A 21185-nucleotide genomic window follows, 5' to 3' on the forward strand; every position below is an offset into this window, starting at 1 on the left:
GTTTTGATTTTTTTTATTTCTTTGTTTTAACTGAACTAAGGGGCACGCTTGATCTAGTGCTCCCTGGAGAGTGTGACTAAAATTATTGTAGGCTTCGTTTACATTGAAGGATTTATAAACATCTTCCCAGTTTTCATTGGCCAGTAGTTCTTTCAGTTCTCGAAGGTTTCTGGTGCTCATTAGTCTTCTTTTTATAGTAGAGTCATTAGTTGTCTTTATCTCTTCGAAAAGTGTGCACAGTTGGCCTGTGTGATCCGATATGGCGGTGTTTATAACTTCCGCATTGATTTCCTGTGTTGGTATGTTGGTGCAGATGGCGTCTATTGAACTTTGAGATCTATGTGTTATACGGGTTGGTGGAAGATCGATCCTACGCAGTCCATAGCAGTTTAGAGTGTTATCCATTTGAAAAAATTCATCTCCCTTGTTTAGGCAGTCAATGTTAATGTCTCCAATTAGAACTGTTGGGTGTTTTTCTGCTGAGACTGTTTCAAGGGAGTCATAGATGACATCTAGTCCTGTTTCTAGGTTACCATGTGTTCTGTAGATACCTACAATGTAAAGATATGATTTCCCAAAAGCTATTCTCAAGGCAGCTATCTCACATATCATTTCAATGGAGTGTTCTTGCATGTTGATTTCTTCCGCTTTTTCGCTTATTGTGGTTTTGACATATATGGCGACTCCACCTTTCAGGTGAGATTTGCGACTAAATCCTGTTTTTAGAGTGTACCCAATAAGTCTTGTATTTTTGAGTGTTTCTTCTTTTTGTCCATGTTCAGTCAGTACTACTATATCAGGTTTTAGGGTATCCAAAAGTGCATTGAGTCTATCTATTTTATTGGAGATTCTATCTGTGTTTTGATGGAAGATCGTTAATTTATTCTTGTAGCTAAGGGTGCCTTGTTGAGCTTTGTGTTGGTTTAGAATAGGGTTATGTCGTATTGGCTGAATTTCCTGTGAGGGAGAGCTAAAAAAGATCCATTGGTGTTATGGTTGTTCTGGGATACAATTTCAGTTGGGGTGTTTAAGTCACAGTCCTGAGTGTTTTGGTTTCCAGAATCAGTATTATAAACTTCTGCCTGCAGTATAGTTTGGTTGTTGCTCTCTGGTGATGAGGATGAAAGATGACCTAGAAGCACCAGATTTGGAGCTTGTAGTCCATCTCTTCCACTAGGGGCTGGGTTGCCAGTTGCTAGCTGGTACTGATGTTTTGTTAAACCTTTGTAAAAGTCTATGTGTTTATTGAAGAAATCATCATAGCTCTCTTCTTTAGCTTTAGGCTTTGCATTCATTGGTGGTCCCTTGCCAAAATAACTTTTAATTTGTGTTTAATTTGTAATTTGTCCTCAGTCTGTTGATTTTCTCCAAGAGGAGATTTCAGACCCTTCTTCGAGCTTTGTGTGTTAGCAGAACTTGTGTGTAGGTTGCAGTTAGGTCTTGTTTCATTTTGTGGTCGTTTTGAATGGCTATGAGTGTTTATTGATTTACTTTTGGCCATCTGAAGAGAAATACTAAATTTATTTTTCCTGAATGTCCTGGTTAGGGGGCATTTGTTTGAGGCAGTTTGTTTCTTTGCCACTGGAGTCATTTGAGTTTCTTCTTCACTGGGTAATTTAACTTTACTTACTTCCGCTTTTAAGGTTTTAATGGCCTCCTCCAAAAGATGTTGTTTTGATTTCACTTCCACCAACTCTATTAAAAACGTTGTGTTGTCAGTCGGGGGGGGGGGGGGGGGGGGGGGGGGGGGGGGGGGGGGGGGGGGGGGGGGGGGGGGGGGGGGGGGGGGGTATGAGTATTCAAGTTTTGTACACAGTTTTGGTCAGTTTGAATTTCAGTTTCATAGTTTTTACAGCTTAGAGATTCTTGTTCTGATGTTAAATGTTTCTTTAAGTTTCTTTGTAAAGCATATATGTCTTTCTCTAAGTTGTAAAGGTTGATTATTTGATTTTGTTTTCTGTCATTTTCCTCAAAGATCCGCTGCATTTCTATGTGTATCTTTTTTCCCTTTCAGAATTATTATGTATTTCTCCCATCTGGTATAAGATTCTTCTATTTTTAACGTACATATTTCTCCCTCTCTTTCTAGTCCCTCTGCCTTTTCTTCTGCAGCTGTGAGTTTCGATTCCAGTTCAAAGTTTTGTCTCTTCAACAGTTTGTTTTCCTCCAGTAGAGTTGTTCCAATTTTGGCAGCCAATTTTAGTTTGTCTTCATCGTTTTCTAAGTTTTCTAATAGGTTTTCTTCTGCTAAGCTTTCTTCGAGATTTTTTACCAACATGTTTAGTGTATCACTTTTTTTGAATTTGAAATCTGCTTCAGTTGTTTCACTTGTCTCTGCTTCCTTCAAAGCTTGATTGAATTTTTTATTTCTGACATTGTCGGTCTTGGGTCTTCCATGGATATGTTTGTATTCAGCATACAGACAAGCATCTTCATCATTTATAGTAGCTGTCTCTTTGGTTCCAAAGAAAATGACGTATTTTGCTTGTTGTTTTTCTGTTGATAGTACACTGTCAACTGTGGCAGGCCAGTAAGGAAAGCCTCTTATCTTGGCAAATACCTTGTCGCCTTTATTGAATTTGAATTTGACTGCCATTTATCTATGAGAATGTTATTTCCCTAAGAATAGCTTTTTTCCCCCTTGAGAGAAACGCCTATTTTTGCTGGTATATAACTAAGTAAAATTTAATCAGGTTTGACAGACTCCTGATGGTCACAATAGGTAGTCAGATTTATAAAATGGGGCTGTTTGATTATAATCTTTTGTGATTGTAGATAAAAGTAGTCAGGATTATTTAAGTTCTCTAGTCAATTTTAATTTGAATGAAAACAGTTTTTTAATTAAGCTTTGTCTGTTTGCTTCAGTTGTAAAATGAGTCAGTTGTAGAAGTGTTTTGCATAACAATGTGTTATACAGACAGTGTCAAAATTGAACTGAAAGTATTGCAGCTAATCAACACTTGCAGAGAGAGAGAGAGTTACATTGTCTTCTCCTCTCTCTCTAAAGATATTAGGTAAAGATATTAATGAACCACTTGTAGATTAATGACACTGCCAGAGTTTGTAGGAAAATCAGACCTGTTTTATTTGAATCACCCTCGTGTGTATTCTTGTCCATACATAATACTAGAATGTGTAACAATATAAAGACAGATGAAGAGAGAGTGTATCTGTTACAGTTAGCGAGTACGTATGTGGGGGAGAATTGTGGGTCCTGTTGAACCTCTACCGCAGCCTGCCCGAGGACTTGGTCCGCCTGTACGTTGCCGAGATTGCTCTAGCTCTAGGTATGTATTTCTGCCTAAAAATACCTAAAATTAATAGACTGTATATTAATTTGTAAAAAATATTTTACAGGTTGAACTATTAGTGTTACCCAGTTTTTAAAATAAGAATAATAGATAAACCCTTACGTGAAGAGTTTTCTAAAGTGTTGGTATAGGTGAGTGACGGGTTTGCCCACAGTCAGCAGAAATTTAGCATTTTTGGTCACCCATCATGACCAACTTTAGTAATATCTTTATTTACCAAGTTGTCATCAGATTCTTTTTACTTGTCATAAGGTCGTGGTGGATAAATTGAGTCTGCATCCTGATCGCAATCTCAGGAAGATATACTGCTGAGTGCTTAACTTACAACATCGCATCTGGACAAATCTAAAACTGACTATAACAACTAATTCCTGTCATACCGACTGAACCACAATCAAAATATAAAATTAGAAGAACTTGCAGTAGTAACTTCAAAAATGTAATTGATAAAACTAGAAAACAATTAAGTTCTGTTTCTAATATTCAGGTAAAACTTTACCACTTGATTTTGTGATAGTTCCTCATGAAGCAAGAGTGTAGTAGCACTACTGTGGATTTGTAGTAGTTCAAATAAACACTACTAGAGGCCAGTGTGTATCTTACAGCTATCAGGCGCCGTGATGACAAGGATAGGATAAAAGTGGCAGTCAAGGGGTTTTATAAAAATGATGTTGGACAGAGTAGGAAGTCCTGAGGAGGATTGTGATTGAAGATTAGTGGAATATATCATGCTCACTGAGCATTTACCTTTCATTAGAAACATCTCGTGTGAACTCTAAATATTTTGATTATGTTATATTCTGGTGTTTCTGTGGCAAGAAAAATTATCTTCTACTTGGGGCATAATCCTTAGTACCTTCAATCTCTTCATCCACACCTGACCTTTCCTCTATATTGTCTCTTATTTACTCTAATTTAATTGTTCACAACATAATATTTTCCAATTAAAGTGAACAATATTACAAGAGACTTCAACTAAATTGTTCACTGTATTATTATATTTATTTAAAACAAAACAAAATAGTCAATCTGTACACAACCAAAAAACGAAACAATATAGATTGCTTAAAATGATAAATATAAATTTATATTAAGGTACATATTTACAAACTGTCAATAAATAAAGAACAGTAATAACATTGATTGAATGATAGAGGATTAGTAGTACAATTATCTACAATTTTTAATTCAACCACACAAAATCTACAATATCCGAAAGTGTTGGCTGAACAAAGAAACTTTAACATCTGTTTTAAACTCACTATCTGATAGAGACAAATTTTCAATATCCATTAGTGAAAGCCGTATTATAGTTTCTCATTATAGCATTTACCATTGAATTTAAAGCATACTTAGTTCTGGACTGTCTTTATATAAAAGTGAATTATATCTCCTGTAAAACTGTGTAACTTGAAAACAAATTTTTTGGAGTGTTTGAGAATCATCAGTTTTACCAGTAACCAGTTTTCTTAGATTATTATACTGTAGATCAAACGTTTCTTCTAATTTTTAGCTCTTTGACATTAAATATTAGTTTTAAATCTGTTTATGGAAACAAATAATTATAGAAAGCTATGGTCCTCTAAAAGAAGTACCTTAAGAAACAATTAATGGACATTTTCAATAATATTTGAATATATGTCATAAAAAGGATTACACATTACCACCGATCATGGTATCTTTACAATAGATGTGTAGTAAGGTGTTGATGATCTAAACATATTTTTCTGAACACAGGTTTAATCTGAACAGGTAAAAAAATGTTTGTGGCAAAAATACACAGTTTAGGGAATTAATATAATGAAAAAGATTAAATGCGTGTACGTTTTTGAAGAATACAAAGTTAATTTGTCATTAAACACACATAGATTCAATAAATAAGACGTAGGCACGATAAATAATTTCTGTCGAATGGTTTGGGTCCGTGATTGTGCGTTGTGGTGGGCCTACTAGCTATGTGTACTGTAAATTACTCATTTATTGAATCTATGTGTTGTATTTAAAACTTCTGTTGACTTTTATGTTTTTATACTTCTGAAAATGTGATTTTTATCCCGAAGCATGTAATGATAAAGAACGATCTTGATCTCAGATTTTCTGCACAATGCTGGAGTTATCTACCGAGACATGAAATTGGAAAATGTGGTGTTAGATGAGTTTGGTCATATACGACTCGTGGATTTTGGTTTATCGAAGAGGCTCAAGTACGGAACACGAACTTCCACACTTTGCGGCACACTTCAGTTTATGGGTATGTTTGAGTTTTTCATCCTTAAAGTGTTCTATATGCTTGTGATATACATATATCCTTTTAGTCCTAATTGACAGTATATATTGTCCATACGACAAAGACATTTGTCAGAGACGTATCTCCGTCTGGAAATATAATTTAACATAACCCTTTCCATTTCATATTTTGGACATAGAATACTGTAGCATTCAGAATAAAATTAGCCAAAAAATAAAAGATATTGTGTGCAATTTATTGCGTTGAACTTTTTGCAGTTCTGGTTGCTCAAGTTTCAATTGGGTATGCTAATACAGTTTGTATTTATATTATATACACTTTTTAAGAGTAAAACTATTTAAATTTACTTTTTCACATTCCATTTTTGAAAAATGTCCAGTGGTAATTAAGGTTTCCTTTTAAAAAAATAAGAGTTTTCTTACTTTTAACCTCTTTACTGTTCTATTCTACATACAAAAAATCTCTCTGTTGACTTTTCATTTTGCATAGGTAAACAAACATTGCAAACCAACATCAGTATTTTGAATAACAAGTAAAACAAAAACAGCTGATGTAAAATCGTAGTTTCAGAATCCAAGCAAATTGAATGTGCCTGCGATCTAAAGGGATATTTTATGTAAATACTTACCAATAATATTGCAGATCGAAAATCATGTCGGAAAAGCTCCAACAAAATGGCAGTAGCTGGAATTTTGTAATGTTGGAAGACATCCAACAAAAGTGAATAAATGAATAAATTATTTATTTCCATCAGCATCATACAACAGAAATTGCAAATACAAAACCTGGAAATTGACTGGCCACGTAACCAGTAGTGTGGCCAGTTTTTATAAGGCAAAGATAAAAATACAATAATATTTTTTTTTTTCAGTCTAGCACATAAAGTTTAAATATTCAAGAAAGACACTCTCTGCAATGTTTATGCTTTCAAACTCTAAACTAGACTACTTAAATATTGTAATAACTATTCAATAATTAGAACTGTGAAAAGGTTTTTCAAATGTGCGTTAACATTAATTTATGACATATATTGTATGCTATGGAAATAATTAAACTATATTAACCAATTACAAGATTCAAAAATTCTACATCTTGTTTAGTCATTCGCCAACTTTTCAACAGTGAACAAAATTCCCTAAGTCTAATGCTCTGTCTTATACAATAAGGGACTTGATTAAAATATTTAGGTGCAAGGTAACTATAGGAATGCCTAAAAATGGATTTGTTTACTTTAATTAGTCTAACATCACCTGCAGAACAGCTCCTAGTATTATAGTGATATATTAAATTATTTTCTTTATTGCCACTTCTCCTGTAGAACAGACTTAAAACTTTAAACACGAAAATATGACGGAAAGGTAGTATATTTAACGTTTGGTATAATGGAAAGGAGGTTTCCCTTTTCTGCTTTTTAAAAATAATACGTAAAAAATAATTTTGAGAGATTCGTAATTTATCGATCAGAGTTTTAAATGTGCCTCCAAAGCAGACGATACCATATCTATAATATAAAAATGAAACTGTTCGTGTGTAACAGCATCACTCACAAACGGCTGGACGGATTCGCCTAATTTTTTTTTTAATTTGTTCGTCTTGATCTGTAGAAGGTTATAGGATACTTTTTATCCCTTTCCCGATTCAGGATTCCGCCCCACTGGTTACAGAAATACCCGTAAGAAATGCATTGCAGCAAACATATGTTATTAAGTGAAAGAGTCTTTTCAAATTTTTAATCAGCTGTTCTTTGTAAACATATATAATGCGACAAAAAATATATTTATATATAAATTTCTTTACACTTATAGTTTTAAAGCATAGAGTAAGCTTAAGAGAAACGACAAATTTTGTTTAAACTGTTTCTGCAATCATAATATATAAAAATGAATGTTTGTGTGTTTGTCCTTTATAGACTCAGAAACTATTGGACCGATCACTATGAAAATTTGTATTTTTCTATGTAGAAGGTTTATACGCAATGCCCATTGATGTAACTAACCACCAGGCTGTACTGCAAGATATAAAAGTTATCAAAGCGCCTGCACATTATAAACTGCAATTACAACACAGTAGTTACGTATATTAAAATATCCAAACACTATTTGAAGGCAAAGAAATATACGGGCAAAGCTTAAGAGACGCGTGCGAAGCCGCGGGAAACAGCTAGTTGTATACGTGAGTGAATTAAAGCAAAATACAACGATCTTAACAATGAAGTTTCACAGAAATTTCTTAAAAAATAAAAAGTTCGAATAGATGACTTTATTTTCCTGTGTAGAGATAATATATGTTCGTCCCATTTAAGTTTGTTATCAAAAATAATTCCCAAATATTTAATGCTTTTCACACATTGGATTGTTCCACAGTTATAAGCAAGTAAATCACAATTAGTGGAATGGAACTTTATCTCAAAAGGTAAATCGCCACTACCTGGATCAAAAAGTATCGATTTCGTTTTATTAACATTTACTTGCATTTTATTAAAATTGCACCAATCCCTTAATAATTTTAAATCATTATTTATGTAATTATCTAACAGTGTTAATTGCTTATCATTGTAAAACAGTACAACATCATCAGCAAATGCAGATATATTTCCCCTCCAACCAATCTTCAATAAGTCATTAATAAAGACCAGGAACAAAGTTGCTGAGAGCACTGATCCTTGCGGAACGCCAACTTTAATCTCTTGTTGAGAACTGTAGCAATTATGACTGTAGCAAGTAGTTTAGTGACGGGGAGAGAATTGTAATTCTGAGTGGTCAGGTCTTGTTATCTTAATTGCAGTACTTGGAGAATTTGAGGCTGTGTTGGTAATGAAGTTCCACTAAAAAATCATACATTTTCCAGCCTGTGATATTTTATGTTGCAGCACCGGAAGTGTTTGAGCAGAACTACGGTCATGCGGCGGACTGGTGGAGTCTAGGTGTGGTGGCTTGTCTCTTACTCACTGGTCAGGTTGGTACTGTTCTCTTTAATCGGAAAGGTGATGGATTAGATCATTTCTAAGCCATAGGGCATAAGTCTTCCAAATTTCAAATCAATGTTCCAATCCTATTGCTCTGCGCTATGGGGTCTTCCAAGGCTCAGTACTAGGTCCAATTCTTTTCCTGATATACGAGGTCCAATCAAAAAGTATCCTACCTTTTGGTGCAACGTAAAACTGAAGTTACCTGAAAAAAGCTGGTGTTAATTTTCTTCAAAATAAGCACCCTGAGAAGCAACATAACGATTCCAGCGACGTTTCCACTTCTGGAAGCAGTCTTGAAAATCACTTTTCGGCATCGCCATGAGATCAGCCGTCGTTTTTTTCATAATTGCTTCTCGACTTTCAAATCTGGTGCCTTTCAATGGTTTTTTGAGGTGGGGGAAGAGCCAAAAATCGCATGGAGCCATATCCGGAGAGTACGGAGGCTGAGGAACTTGCGGAGTGCCGTGTTTCGCCAAAAAAGTTTGAATGAGCTGGGAAGAATGAGCTGGCGCATTGTCGTGGTGTAGCCGCCAATTTTGAGACGCCCACAAGTCAGGCCTTTTGCGGCAAATCGCATCTCGGAGACGATGTTGGACACTTAAATAGTACTGTGCATTGACAGTTTGACCCTCAGGGGCATATTCATGGTGCACAACTCCACGGTGGTCGAAAAAAACAGTAAGCATCACTTTGACATTGCTTCGAACTTGCCTTGCTTTTTTTGGCCGAGGATCCTGGGGAGACTGCCATTGTGATGACTGAAATTTGGTCTCAGGGTCATATCCATAGACCCAACTTTCGTCTCCAGTTATTATCGATGTCAAAAAGTCCGCATCATCCTCACAACATTGCAGCATGTCCTCGGCAACATCCAATCGCCGTTGCTTCTGCTCGTCTGTCAGCAATTTTGGTACAAATTTTGCGGCTACCCGGCGCAATCCCAAGTCATCCGTTAAAATTGCTTCAGCTGATCCGAAACTGACATCTAACTCAGTACTTACTTCCTCCACAGTCATTCAACGATTTTCACAGATCAAAACTTTTGCTTTCTCGATGATTTCCGGAGTTCGACTTGTTTTTGGTAGGCCCGAACGCGCGTCACTTTCTGCCGAGGTTCGACCACTTTTGAAACGGTTATACCACTCTTTAATCTGCGTAACACTCATTGCCTCATTTTCGAATGCTAGCTGAATTTTCCGAATGGTCTCACTTTGTTTTTCTCCGAGTTTCACGCAAAATTTAATGCAATAACGTTGTTCCACTTTTTCCGTCATCTTCACAGTTAGACAAAACCGATACGCGCACTTGACTTATCAATACATACTGACCCGTCTCCGGCGAACCAGTCGGGGGATCAAGATAAGACTTTGTACCTTTCCTTATCATAGTAGGAACTATTGTCGCAACAAATCTTATCTCATTATTGGCAGCAGAAGCAGCGATACACGATGAGGTCGGATACTTTTTGATTGGACCTCGTATGTCAACGATATTGAATCCATTACTGGATGGAAAGTTGAGCAATATGCAGATGACATAGCCCTGTCTCAAAGGAAGCTCTAAGTAAAGTTTGATGCTATATATGTCTGTTGATCATAAAAATTATATCCAAAATTTAAACAGACTAAATCTTCATATAAACTTATCAAAATTCAATGTCCTGAATTTTTTACTATGTTCTGTAGATTTTGAGTTATTTTGTTGAAAATTTCTATAATGAAAGATATTTACTTTATAAAGATACTTGGAGTACACCTTGATAAATAGTTAATAGGAACAATTACATTGATCATATTTTTGTCAAATTGTCCTCAAGAATTTACGCCTTGAGGTCCTTGACTAAATATTGCCCAAATCTGGTACTGATTATGACATATTATGGTTAATTTATTCCCTCTTGTTTCATGGAGTTTTGTGGTGAGCATGAACAAACAACTATTTGAAAAGAGTGTTAAAACTACAAAAAATGGCAATTCACATTGTTGCAAAATTAAAATTTAGAGATTTATAGAAAACAGTTTTCAATAATTGGCAATCGTAACTACTATTTATGTACATTCAGTAAACAATTTTATTTTGAATATCTAAATGCCTCTTAACCAGAGGCTTAGAATTTATGAATATGAGACATGCGGCTAAGATAAAATTACTGGATCAGTACGGATAGAACAGTATTTTATGAACTTTTCACAGACCAAATTGCTAAACAATAAAAATACCCCAACACACTGGGTGTTGAAAACTTGCTAAAACTCTTTTTGGCGTCAAACACATTTTATATACTGTTAACGAGTTTCTGACATTTTAGTGGATGACATAAAACTGGCTGCAGCATTGGAAGTAAGTTACAATTGGTGGAAATAGAATGAATGTGGGTTGAATGAATTTTGCATTGGTGTTATGTGTTATAATCATAGGTTTGAATGTGTTATTAATATTTATCCTAAGATAAAAAAAATATATTTGCTGTGTACCATACGTTGCATGAGAGTATGAGTTTCTGATACATGCAAATACTGTTAGTATTATTGGGAGATAGGTACTTTAACACGTTGACTGCTACATACGGCTTTCAGTTCAGACGAGATGTGAAAGTGTTAATGAATCAATAAACATAACTTATAAGCAATATGTAACATTACAAAGCAGATTTGACGTGAAAAATGTGAAGTCTATATTAACAGGATCACATGAAAATGTAAGCAGATACACCTATTATTTTTATAGTTTCAAAGGTCGAAATAGAAGAAAACATTCTGTATGACAGGCTTGTTGTATAAATAAATGAAATCTTAATTTTATCAGGGGAAATTAGGATTTCAAACCATTGATACGGTGGTTTCAAACCTCTGAAACCCATGAGATTTCAAATTGCAAATTTTGTGAGGAAAAACATTATAAAGGGGAAAAATGTGTATTGATTTTGGGAATACCTTTTTCAAAAGAAAGGGTATAAAAGGCGTAAGTATTTTTTACTTAACAAAATACTTTTCTTTATTGCAAAACAAAGAAGCGTGAAACGTAGTAAGGGTTTTACATGCCCAGAAACAATTCTGGAAATAGATGTATGGTGTTTATGTAGCATAAAATGATATCTTTAATGATAACCTCTTAGTAAATTTGACTGCCCTACAGGGAAAAAGCACAAATAAAAATAAATGTGTCAGGCAGTAGAAAAACTTGTAATGTTAATGTATATGGCATGTGAAGAGTTCTAACATGTTCTCAGACACTGGAGGGGTTTTAGTTATTAATATTAAATGGGCTCAAACAGATAATTGTATATTAAAATCACAAACCGTTACTTTTCACATGAACAAGGTCAGAATGAATTATTATTAAAACAGAGGACTAGTTAACTTTAAATATCAAGAAGAGAGATGGGGACACTCAGTAATAAAGTAGGTAAATATATTAGAAAGATGATAATTGAAGTTCCTTCAATCCACTGTTCATCAAAATGAACAATGTTCAAAGTCTGTCTTTGTTGCGCAAAATTTTCTTCCTTTCATTAGGCACTTCTCCAGGAGTAAGCTGGAAAAAGAAAAGCGTGAAGGGAAGGACATTGATGGGATTTGTTGGCTGTAGAGTACAGATAAGTTAACATGACACAATAATATCAATGTGAGCCTGCTATCCACCAAGGCCGGGATATGCGCACAGCTTCGCCAAGTCTTGAACTTAATGAAACAAGGACCGTGTGCCATGGGTATCACACAACCTGGGCTGAATCATGCTACATTGGGTGAAGTAGAAACAAGTCAGAATCTACTCACAGAATTAACGTAGATTGGGATTCTTTTCACTTAGAACAAACTGAGAAAGCTCTTATTGCAGTTATTCCAAGAAGGACCTTTGCGCTTGCGTCCGGAGTGACAGGAGACACACTAAATATCACTAATGAAGGCACTCCCTCATGTCATGGCTAGCAACAGCCCTCAACATTAAGGTAGCTCCACCAACACCTCGACATTTGTGGTCAGTGATGTGCCGCTTCTGGAGATCTATGGGGTTGCCCAGATGAAAGTGACACATCAGGTTTTGTTGTACCCAGTGTACTTTCAACTGGAATGTGTAAACCTTTCATCTAGGATGTAATTTGGGATTACTGTATTGAAGGAATATTTTAATTGAGAGCTGTATCGAAGGTCTGATTCAAGTTCTTGAGACTTTTCCAGGCAGGTGAATACTTAAGACGCCTTAATGGTTCTTGTGATTTGAAATTGGATAAAAAAATAAAGTCTGTCTCAGTCCACCAACTGATATTCTTTAGGTTTACATGAAGATTTACTGTCTAGAAAACCTACATGTAATTGTAAACATTGCAGATTCTTCAAAATAGGTAGATGGTCAGGTTGTTGTCGAAAAAGGCAGACAAATTAAGCAATTTTGTAGATTTTGTATTACATCATTGAACAAATCCATTCAGTGGAGTCACTGTCAAGTTGCAACCATAGAATTCCTCATCTTTGAAATATCAAATGTTCAGTAAATTAGAGTAGAAAGATGGATTTTGCATGTGTAATTAGCTGATGAAAGAAGATAATCCTCATAGTCACCATTTTGATAATATTGTTTAGACTGCTTTTTGGTGCACTGCATGAAAATTGTGTTAAAAATAGCTTTAAGGATGTTTTTTTTATGGACTATACCCCAAAATATGAGATTGGAAATCAGCGAGTCAACCTTCGGATTCCATTGACAACCTTCTTCAGGTTCAACAATCGTGTTGGGGCCTTCAGACTATAAGAATAAAATTCTTATTTATTTTATTTATTAATTTATTCTGAATAAGGTGGATTAGGCTGGAAACAGTGGGCAGCTGGAAAAGCTTGCCTTTAATCCAAGTTTTGTTTCTAGTTACAGCCGTTAAGTGTTTATTCTTACTTGGGAATAATTCTTTGTTTAAAGGTTATTTTTGACGATGGAAAGATTGTGAAGGAAACAGGATTTTTCCGGACATTTGCCATCGTTCAGTGAAACAAGAAAACAGTAACACTACGTTTCGAGATCTGCAATCTGATCTCTTCTTCAGGTAAAGAACTAACCTAATACATAATTACAAACTAAGTTAAAATAAACAAATCTTACTAAAGCGTTGTGGCACGCCTAAGTCAGGAATCACAACCTACATGTTGTTGTCAACTTCACTAACACTAAAGACATGCACTTAATACAAAACTATACAAAACACTAATCATTAAAACTAAACTACGGAATACAGGTCACAATACGTCTTCACTCGTCTACTAACCATCTACGACTGACCAGAGGGACTAGCCAATGGCAATCGTGTAACGAAAGGGCCCATTCCTGTTCCCCTTCCCTTGTATTTCCGCCATCTTGTTTTAGCCAGCCGTCACGATTGCCATTGGCTAGTCCCTCTGGTCAGTCGTAGATGGTTAGTAGACGAGTGAAGACGTATTGTGACCTGTATTCCGTAGTTTAGTTTTAATGATTAGTGTTTTGTATACAGGGTGATTCATGAAGTTCTCCCCCCACTTCTACAGCACATTGTACTTGTAAAAATAATGAAAAAATGTTATATAAACATAGGTCCGAAAACGCTTCGTTAGCGAGTTACAGCTAGCGAAAGATTTCGCCTGAATTCCTGGGTAAAGAGTAAAATAAAGCCATACTGAACTTTTGGAAAGGTTAATTAAGTAAGAAATATTGTGGATTCTTATGTATTTTTACCTGATAAAGCTAATAAAATAGGTTTCAGAACTGTACCTGTAGTAGTTTTTTGCAAAAAATTGGGGCACGAAACAATGTTTTTTTAAGTTAGATGTACAATAACTTTGTTAAATTGGTAATAAATACATAAAATCAACAAACATTAATTGTAGAGAATTTAATTCTGAGAAAATTTATATATATGATCAAAATCTAAAATAAAACAGAAATAAGTACCAAAAAATCGATTTTATTCATTATAATACATTACTAGCTGTAAAGAAATACCGTACGGTATTTAGGTAAAATAAAACAAAAACAAAATGTTTGTTCCTTAATGATGAGATAAATTGAGAAAACAAGATTAACTGTTAAATAAATTTGTTTGTAAATAAAAATATCATGTTTTATTACGTTGTATTTTTTTTAATAAAAATTTACATCAAATGTTCGAAAATAAATTAAGTAAACATTTTCCCATTATTGTTTACTAATCATCGAAATGCAGTTTTTTTTAAATTAATTTCTAACGCACGAATAACAGCTGATCAACAATGGTATTCTGTACTGTTACGTTAGAACTGTGTATTAGTGGTGTTTTGCAAGCTACAGCAGGAGATCGGGTTCTGTGAATCGTGTTATTAAATGCAATTTTTCTGTGAGTTATAATTCGATTGTTTATTCAGCGAAAAAATGCCTTACTTATTTACATCAGAGGAATACGCTGATATGGTTTTTATTTTGGGTTACTGTAATGGTAATGCTAGAGCTGCTGTAGAAGAATATGAACTACGTTACCCTAATAGGAGAATTCCAGATACCAAAACAATTTCAGGAACTTTTCGTACTCTTCGGGAAACAGGATCACTACCAAGTACTAGAACCAATTATGAACGAGCTGTCCAACTTGATGATGATATTGTTAATTATACTGTTCATCGCAGTCCAGGTGTAAGTACACGACGTATTTCTAGGCGGATAGGAGTTTCGCAGTCAACGGTGTGGAGGTCACTTAATCGAAACAAATTTTATCCGTTTCATAAACAAAAGGTTCAACATCTACAGCTAGGGGATGGTCCGCTTCGCTTGGAGTTTTGCAACTTTTTGAATATTAATAATCAACTCTACAAGCGTATTTTGTTTACGGATGAGGCACAATTCACTCGGGATGGTGTCAATAACTTGCACAATGAACACTCATGGGCAGAAGAAAATCCACATGAGGTAGTGGAACATAACTTTCAACACCGATTTAGCGTCAATGTCTGGTGTGGCCTTTTGCACAATCGGCTGATTGGACCTATCATATTACCTGGACGCCTAAATGGTGAGTTCTATTTGCATTTCCTTCAAGAAGAGTTGCCGCAGCTGTTAGAGAATGTTCCTTTACATCTCAGACAAAATTTGTACTTCCAGCATGACGGAGCACCTCCCCACTTTTCACGTGCCGTTTCTGCTTACTTAAATCATCAATTTCCTGGACACTGGATTGGTCGTGGAGGGCCTCACCCTTGGCCACCAAGATCACCAGATCTATCTCCATTGGATTATTGCATCTGGGGATGGATGAATGACATTGTATACAAGACAAAAGTGAATTCTCGTGATGAATTAATTGCCCGTATTATGGATTCGGCTGTGAAGATACAGGGAGGTCCTGAAAAATTAAGAAACGCAACAAAAGCAAAACACAAACGTGCTGCAAAATTTATTGATAATGATGGCCTCATTTTCGAAAATCTATTATAAAAGGGTGCGTACGGTTGGCCCAACCTGATTAATTTTGCTTAAAACTAGTAATGTATTATACTGAATAAAATCGATTTTTTGGTACTTATTTCTGTTTTATTTTAGACTTTGATTATATCAATTTTCTCAGAATTAAATTCTCTACAATTAATTTTCGTTGATTTTATGTATTTATTACCAATTTAACAAAGTTATTGTACATCAAACTTAAAAAAACATTGTTTCGTGCCCCAATTTTTTGCATTTAACCCTGAATCCCTCAAAAACTACTACAGGTACAGTTCTGAAACCTATTTTATTAGCTTTATCAGGTAAAAATACATAAGAATCCACGATATTTCTTACTTAATTAACCTTTCCAAAAGTTCAGTATGGCTTTATTTTACTCTTTACCCAGGAATTCAGGCGAAATCTTTCGCTAGCTGTAACTCGCTAACGAAGCGTTTTCGGACCTATGTTTATATAACATTTTTTCATTATTTGTACTAGTACAATGTGCTGTAGAAGTGGGGGGAGAACTTCATGAATCACCCTGTAGTTTTGTATTAAGTGCATGTCTTTAGTGTTAGTGAAGTTGACAACAACATGTAGGTTGTGATTCCTGACTTAGGCGTGCCACAACGCTTTAGTAAGATTTGTTTATTTTAACTTAGTTTGTAATTATGTATTAGGTTAGTTCTTTACCTGAAGAAGAGATCAGATTGCAGATCTCGAAACGTAGTGTTACTGTTTTCTTGTTTCACTGAACGATGGCAAATGTCCGGAAAAATCCTGTTTCCTTGGGAATAATATTATCTCTGTAAGGACTTCAAAGTCTATTAGTGGCCAAGGAAGATGGTAGTAAACATTCACTTGTATCTTGACTGGATAACTAAAAGTTCATTTAAATTTCAAGAGCACTTAAAAATGTTGAGCTCCTTTCCCTTTCCTCTTGTTCATAACTTTCTTACAGAGTGCATGTTAAAGTAACATTCACTTGTATCTCGACTGGATAACTAAAAGTTCATTTAAATTTCAAGAGCACTTAAAAATGTTGAGCTCCTTTCCCTTTCCTCTTGTTCATAACTTTCTTACAGAGTGCGTGTTAAAATAACATTCACTTGTATCTCGACTGGATAACTAAAAGTTCATTTAAATTTCAAGAGCACTTAAAAATGTTGAGCTCCTTTCCCTTTCCTCTTGTTCATAACTTTCTTACAGAGTGCGTGTTAAAGTAACATTCAAACATTTATTTCATGGGATTGCTTTGTTTTTGTTGCGGCAGTCGCCACTGTTCCTCCACGTATGAAACTACACCCTCCAGAGGCTGTGACTTCACTCCTTAGGTGGTGTACCACACACCCGGGCACGTCCAAGGACTGGACTTATATCCCCTTTAGCAACAGGGGTTATAGTGAAAGAGCTTGGTCATGTACGAGGATTGGAATTATTCTGTTGGGGATGTACTTCAAGTCCTTGTACATGTCCAGGTAAAGATTATTCCCTTTCATGTGTGACTTCAAAATTACATCAGAGGATGTAGTTCCAGAGAGGGTGCAATGATGCTGCCCTTTGGTAGCTGCTCAAAGGTGTTCCTACTAGCTTCTTTTTGTTATAGTGTGCAACATTGAACTAGGTGTTCCCTCTACGGCTTTTGCCATCTCTGGTTTGATTTTCTTTGCAAGTTGCAAAGCATGTATGTCATCGTACTTAATTTCATGGCGATGGACTGAGAAGCAAGAATCGTTTGGCCTCAGAATGTGCTTCCTTTGATGATAAACTATTTAATAAGTTCAGGAGATTTTTTTGGACTGAGAAGCAAGAATCGTTTGGCCTCAGAATGTGCTTCCTTTGATGATAAACTATTTAATAAGTTCAGGAGATTTTTTTGGACTGAGAAGCAAGAATCGTTTGGCCTCAGAATGTGCTTCCTTTGATGATAAACTATTTAATAAGTTCAGGAGATTTTTTTGGACTGAGAAGCAAGAATCGTTTGGCCTCAGAATGTGCTTCCTTTGATGATAAACTATTTAATAAGTTCAGGAGATTTTTTTGGACTGAGAAGCAAGAATCGTTTGGCCTCAGAATGTGCTTCCTTTGATGATAAACTATTTAATAAGTTCAGGAGATTTTTTTGGACTGAGAAGCAAGAATCGTTTGGCCTCAGAATGTGCTTCCTTTGATGATAAACTATTTAATAAGTTCAGGAGATTTTTTTGGACTGAGAAGCAAGAATCGTTTGGCCTCAGAATGTGCTTCCTTTGATGATAAACTATTTAATAAGTTCAGGAGATTTTTTTGGACTGAGAAGCAAGAATCGTTTGGCCTCAGAATGTGCTTCCTTTGATGATAAACTATTTAATAAGTTCAGGAGATTTTTTTGGACTGAGAAGCAAGAATCGTTTGGCCTCAGAATGTGCTTCCTTTGATGATAAACTATTTAATAAGTTCAGGAGATTTTTTTGGACTGAGAAGCAAGAATCGTTTGGCCTCAGAATGTGCTTCCTTTGATGATAAACTATTTAATAAGTTCAGGAGATTTTTTTGGACTGAGAAGCAAGAATCGTTTGGCCTCAGAATGTGCTTCCTTTGATGATAAACTATTTAATAAGTTCAGGAGATTTTTTTGGACTGAGAAGCAAGAATCGTTTGGCCTCAGAATGTGCTTCCTTTGATGATAAACTATTTAATAAGTTCAGGAGATTTTTTTGGACTGAGAAGCAAGAATCGTTTGGCCTCAGAATGTGCTTCCTTTGATGATAAACTATTTAATAAGTTCAGGAGATTTTTTTGGACTGAGAAGCAAGAATCGTTTGGCCTCAGAATGTGCTTTCTTTGATGATAAACTATTTAATAAGTTCAGGAGATTTTTTTGGACTGAGAAGCAAGAATCGTTTGGCCTCAGAATGTGCTTCCTTTGATGATAAACTATTTAATAAGTTCAGGAGATTTTTTTGGCGAGATAACTTAACAGTTCATTGGACAATTTTGAACTCAGGAATACTCTACATTACAACTTCAACAGGCTCATGTTTACTTTGTCCATATTTAAATAAGTTGTCTTCATTTAAGAATATAGACTGAGGAGAAGAAGGCTCTTTTATGTCCAGTGCCTTGCCGATTGCCTCGTTTCACACCACTGCACATGTGATACAATTTTGCCAAAACGCATAGAGGTTTACATGCCAAAACCTGGATAACCAGTGTTTGAAGTACAGTCTAGGAGCCAATAGCCAGCATGTGTGCAGGTTGTGACCTGGCTTTTCTTCAAATTGATTAAAGAATTTCTCTTAAGAAAGAAATAGATCATCAGCCATACTAGTTTTGGTATAAAAAGGGTTTAAAATATCAGACAATAACTATTTATTACATTGCTACATGTAAATAGCTAAACTGGTAATTAGCTACCTTGCAGTTTGTTTATAGTTATAAAGTGGTCTTTGACCTTTGGAAGGAAATAAAATAAAATAAACAAAATAATGATCGTCTGGCACATAAATAACAGTTTTATCACTGTCAGGCAACTAGTTAAACAAAGTTGCCACTTCTAGCCAATGGTTGGTCTGCATACGGTTAGCAGGCGGTGATTTAAAATTTATTTATATGCCTGACAGTTTATGTTAAGTGTGTCATGCTAAAATAAATATGATCTGAGAAAAATGATCTTTTTATATGTTTAACCCCTTATGGTCTAGATTAATTTTCTTATGTTGAACAAGAAGACCACCAGTCATGCAGAATCAGGTAGTAATATCCAAGCATTATTTTGAGCATTTCTAAAACTTATTTTTGGTTTACACAACCTGATTATCACATTTATTCTTATAACTCGTATTATAGCCATTAATAATTAATAATTCTTATCGGCTTGAAAATACAATATTTTCAGTTTCGTTTTATAATTTTATTTATGCTAGACAGGTCCCTTAATAATTTGGCAAGATCATTATACATTATGGGACCAAAATAGGAAAAGCTTTTCCTGACCACCTTCAGCCACACTGAGGAACTGAAGCTGCAAGAACGTAGCCAGGAAAAAATTTTGGGGGTCCACACAACTGATATTTTCTCGTAGTGGACATAGAGTAAGACCCCATTTTGTTCCTTAAAAAGTTCTTGACCCGTTTCTTTGTTGAAGATGATATTTCAGTAGTACATGTCAGTAATACTTAATTATTTAAATAATAATAATCATTTACTAAAAAAGTAATTGAAAAAAATGAACATTTGGGGGGCTCCTGACCCCTTGGATCCCCTTGCTGGCTACATCCTTGTAAAGCTGTTTATCCCGGCAAATGCTATGTGGGGAGTTTTCATTCTGGAATTGTAGTCTTTTGGACAAACAATGTAGTTCTCTAGAATTATAATGATTTAAACATTAAGTTTCTATGTAGTCTACCGTCAAAAATTCCAGTAAGGTGACGTGTTTCAATGGTTTATTCCTTCATCGTCAGATCTCTATAACCTGGCAACTCATGGAAGCCACCCTTAGAATAATATTCCACATCATTTTTGGAGTAATCAGAACCAGAACTGGCTCAAAAACATTGTCCTGCAGACAGACAGACAGGCAAACATTAAAAAAAGGAATTTTTGCGCCCCACAGGCAGAAAAAAGATAAATTGTATCAGTCTACTGAGTAATAGATAGGCTTAGATGATGCTCAGCCAAATTCTATGGTTGGACATCCACCATCATAGAATTCATTTTTGCCTATGTGGAAAGGAAGTTGCATGCAAATTTTAAAGCGCACAGTTTATCTTTATCGAGATGTCATGGAACATGATATATTCACATTTTGTTAATTCAGCAAAAGTGCACTAAAATCAGATCTTGTCATGGAGTTTTAGAATTGTTTTTCCCCTTTGCTATTTTTTCTTTTTACCCTATGAGTAAGTCACATGAAGGAAGCTTGTATGATTGGACTCATTTCCAAATTTAATTATTCTATTTTTCCATACCATTATGATTCAAGATAAGACCAATGTAAAAAAACCACCAAGCCAAATCTAATGGAGCAACATGCACCAGCATTTAATTTAGTGTTGCATATGTAAAAATGTAGCTTCATGCAAGAGTCTATATGTCAGTTCGCTTTTGAGATAACTTGCAGACAAAAATTAATATTTCCAGCCCCTTGAGTGATAAGCTTTGCCATTTATTAAAAGAATTTAAGGTGTCCAAACATGTCCATCGATAGGTCATATACTCTAGATGTGACTTTTGTGGATTTGAAATACACGACTATAAGGCT

General features: G+C 35.2%; 1 protein-coding gene across 1 annotated transcript in view; it reads left to right on the forward strand.

Annotated features, from left to right (window-relative positions):
* LOC124367402 (serine/threonine-protein kinase S6KL) overlaps positions 1–8650 on the forward strand; it is a 40393-nt gene extending 31743 nt beyond the window's left edge. Inside the window, exons 6-8 of the mRNA XM_046824192.1 lie at positions 3180–3287; positions 5404–5562; positions 8429–8650. Of these exons, the coding sequence (XP_046680148.1) occupies positions 3180–3287; positions 5404–5562; positions 8429–8565 (404 nt within the window). The 3' untranslated portion in view covers positions 8566–8650. The remainder of the gene's footprint in view (positions 1–3179; positions 3288–5403; positions 5563–8428) is intronic.
* Positions 8651–21185: the final 12535 nt, after the last annotated feature.

The sequence above is a fragment of the Homalodisca vitripennis genome, chromosome 8, assembly GCF_021130785.1.
Source record: "Homalodisca vitripennis isolate AUS2020 chromosome 8, UT_GWSS_2.1, whole genome shotgun sequence".
Lineage (NCBI taxonomy): Eukaryota > Metazoa > Arthropoda > Insecta > Hemiptera > Cicadellidae > Homalodisca > Homalodisca vitripennis.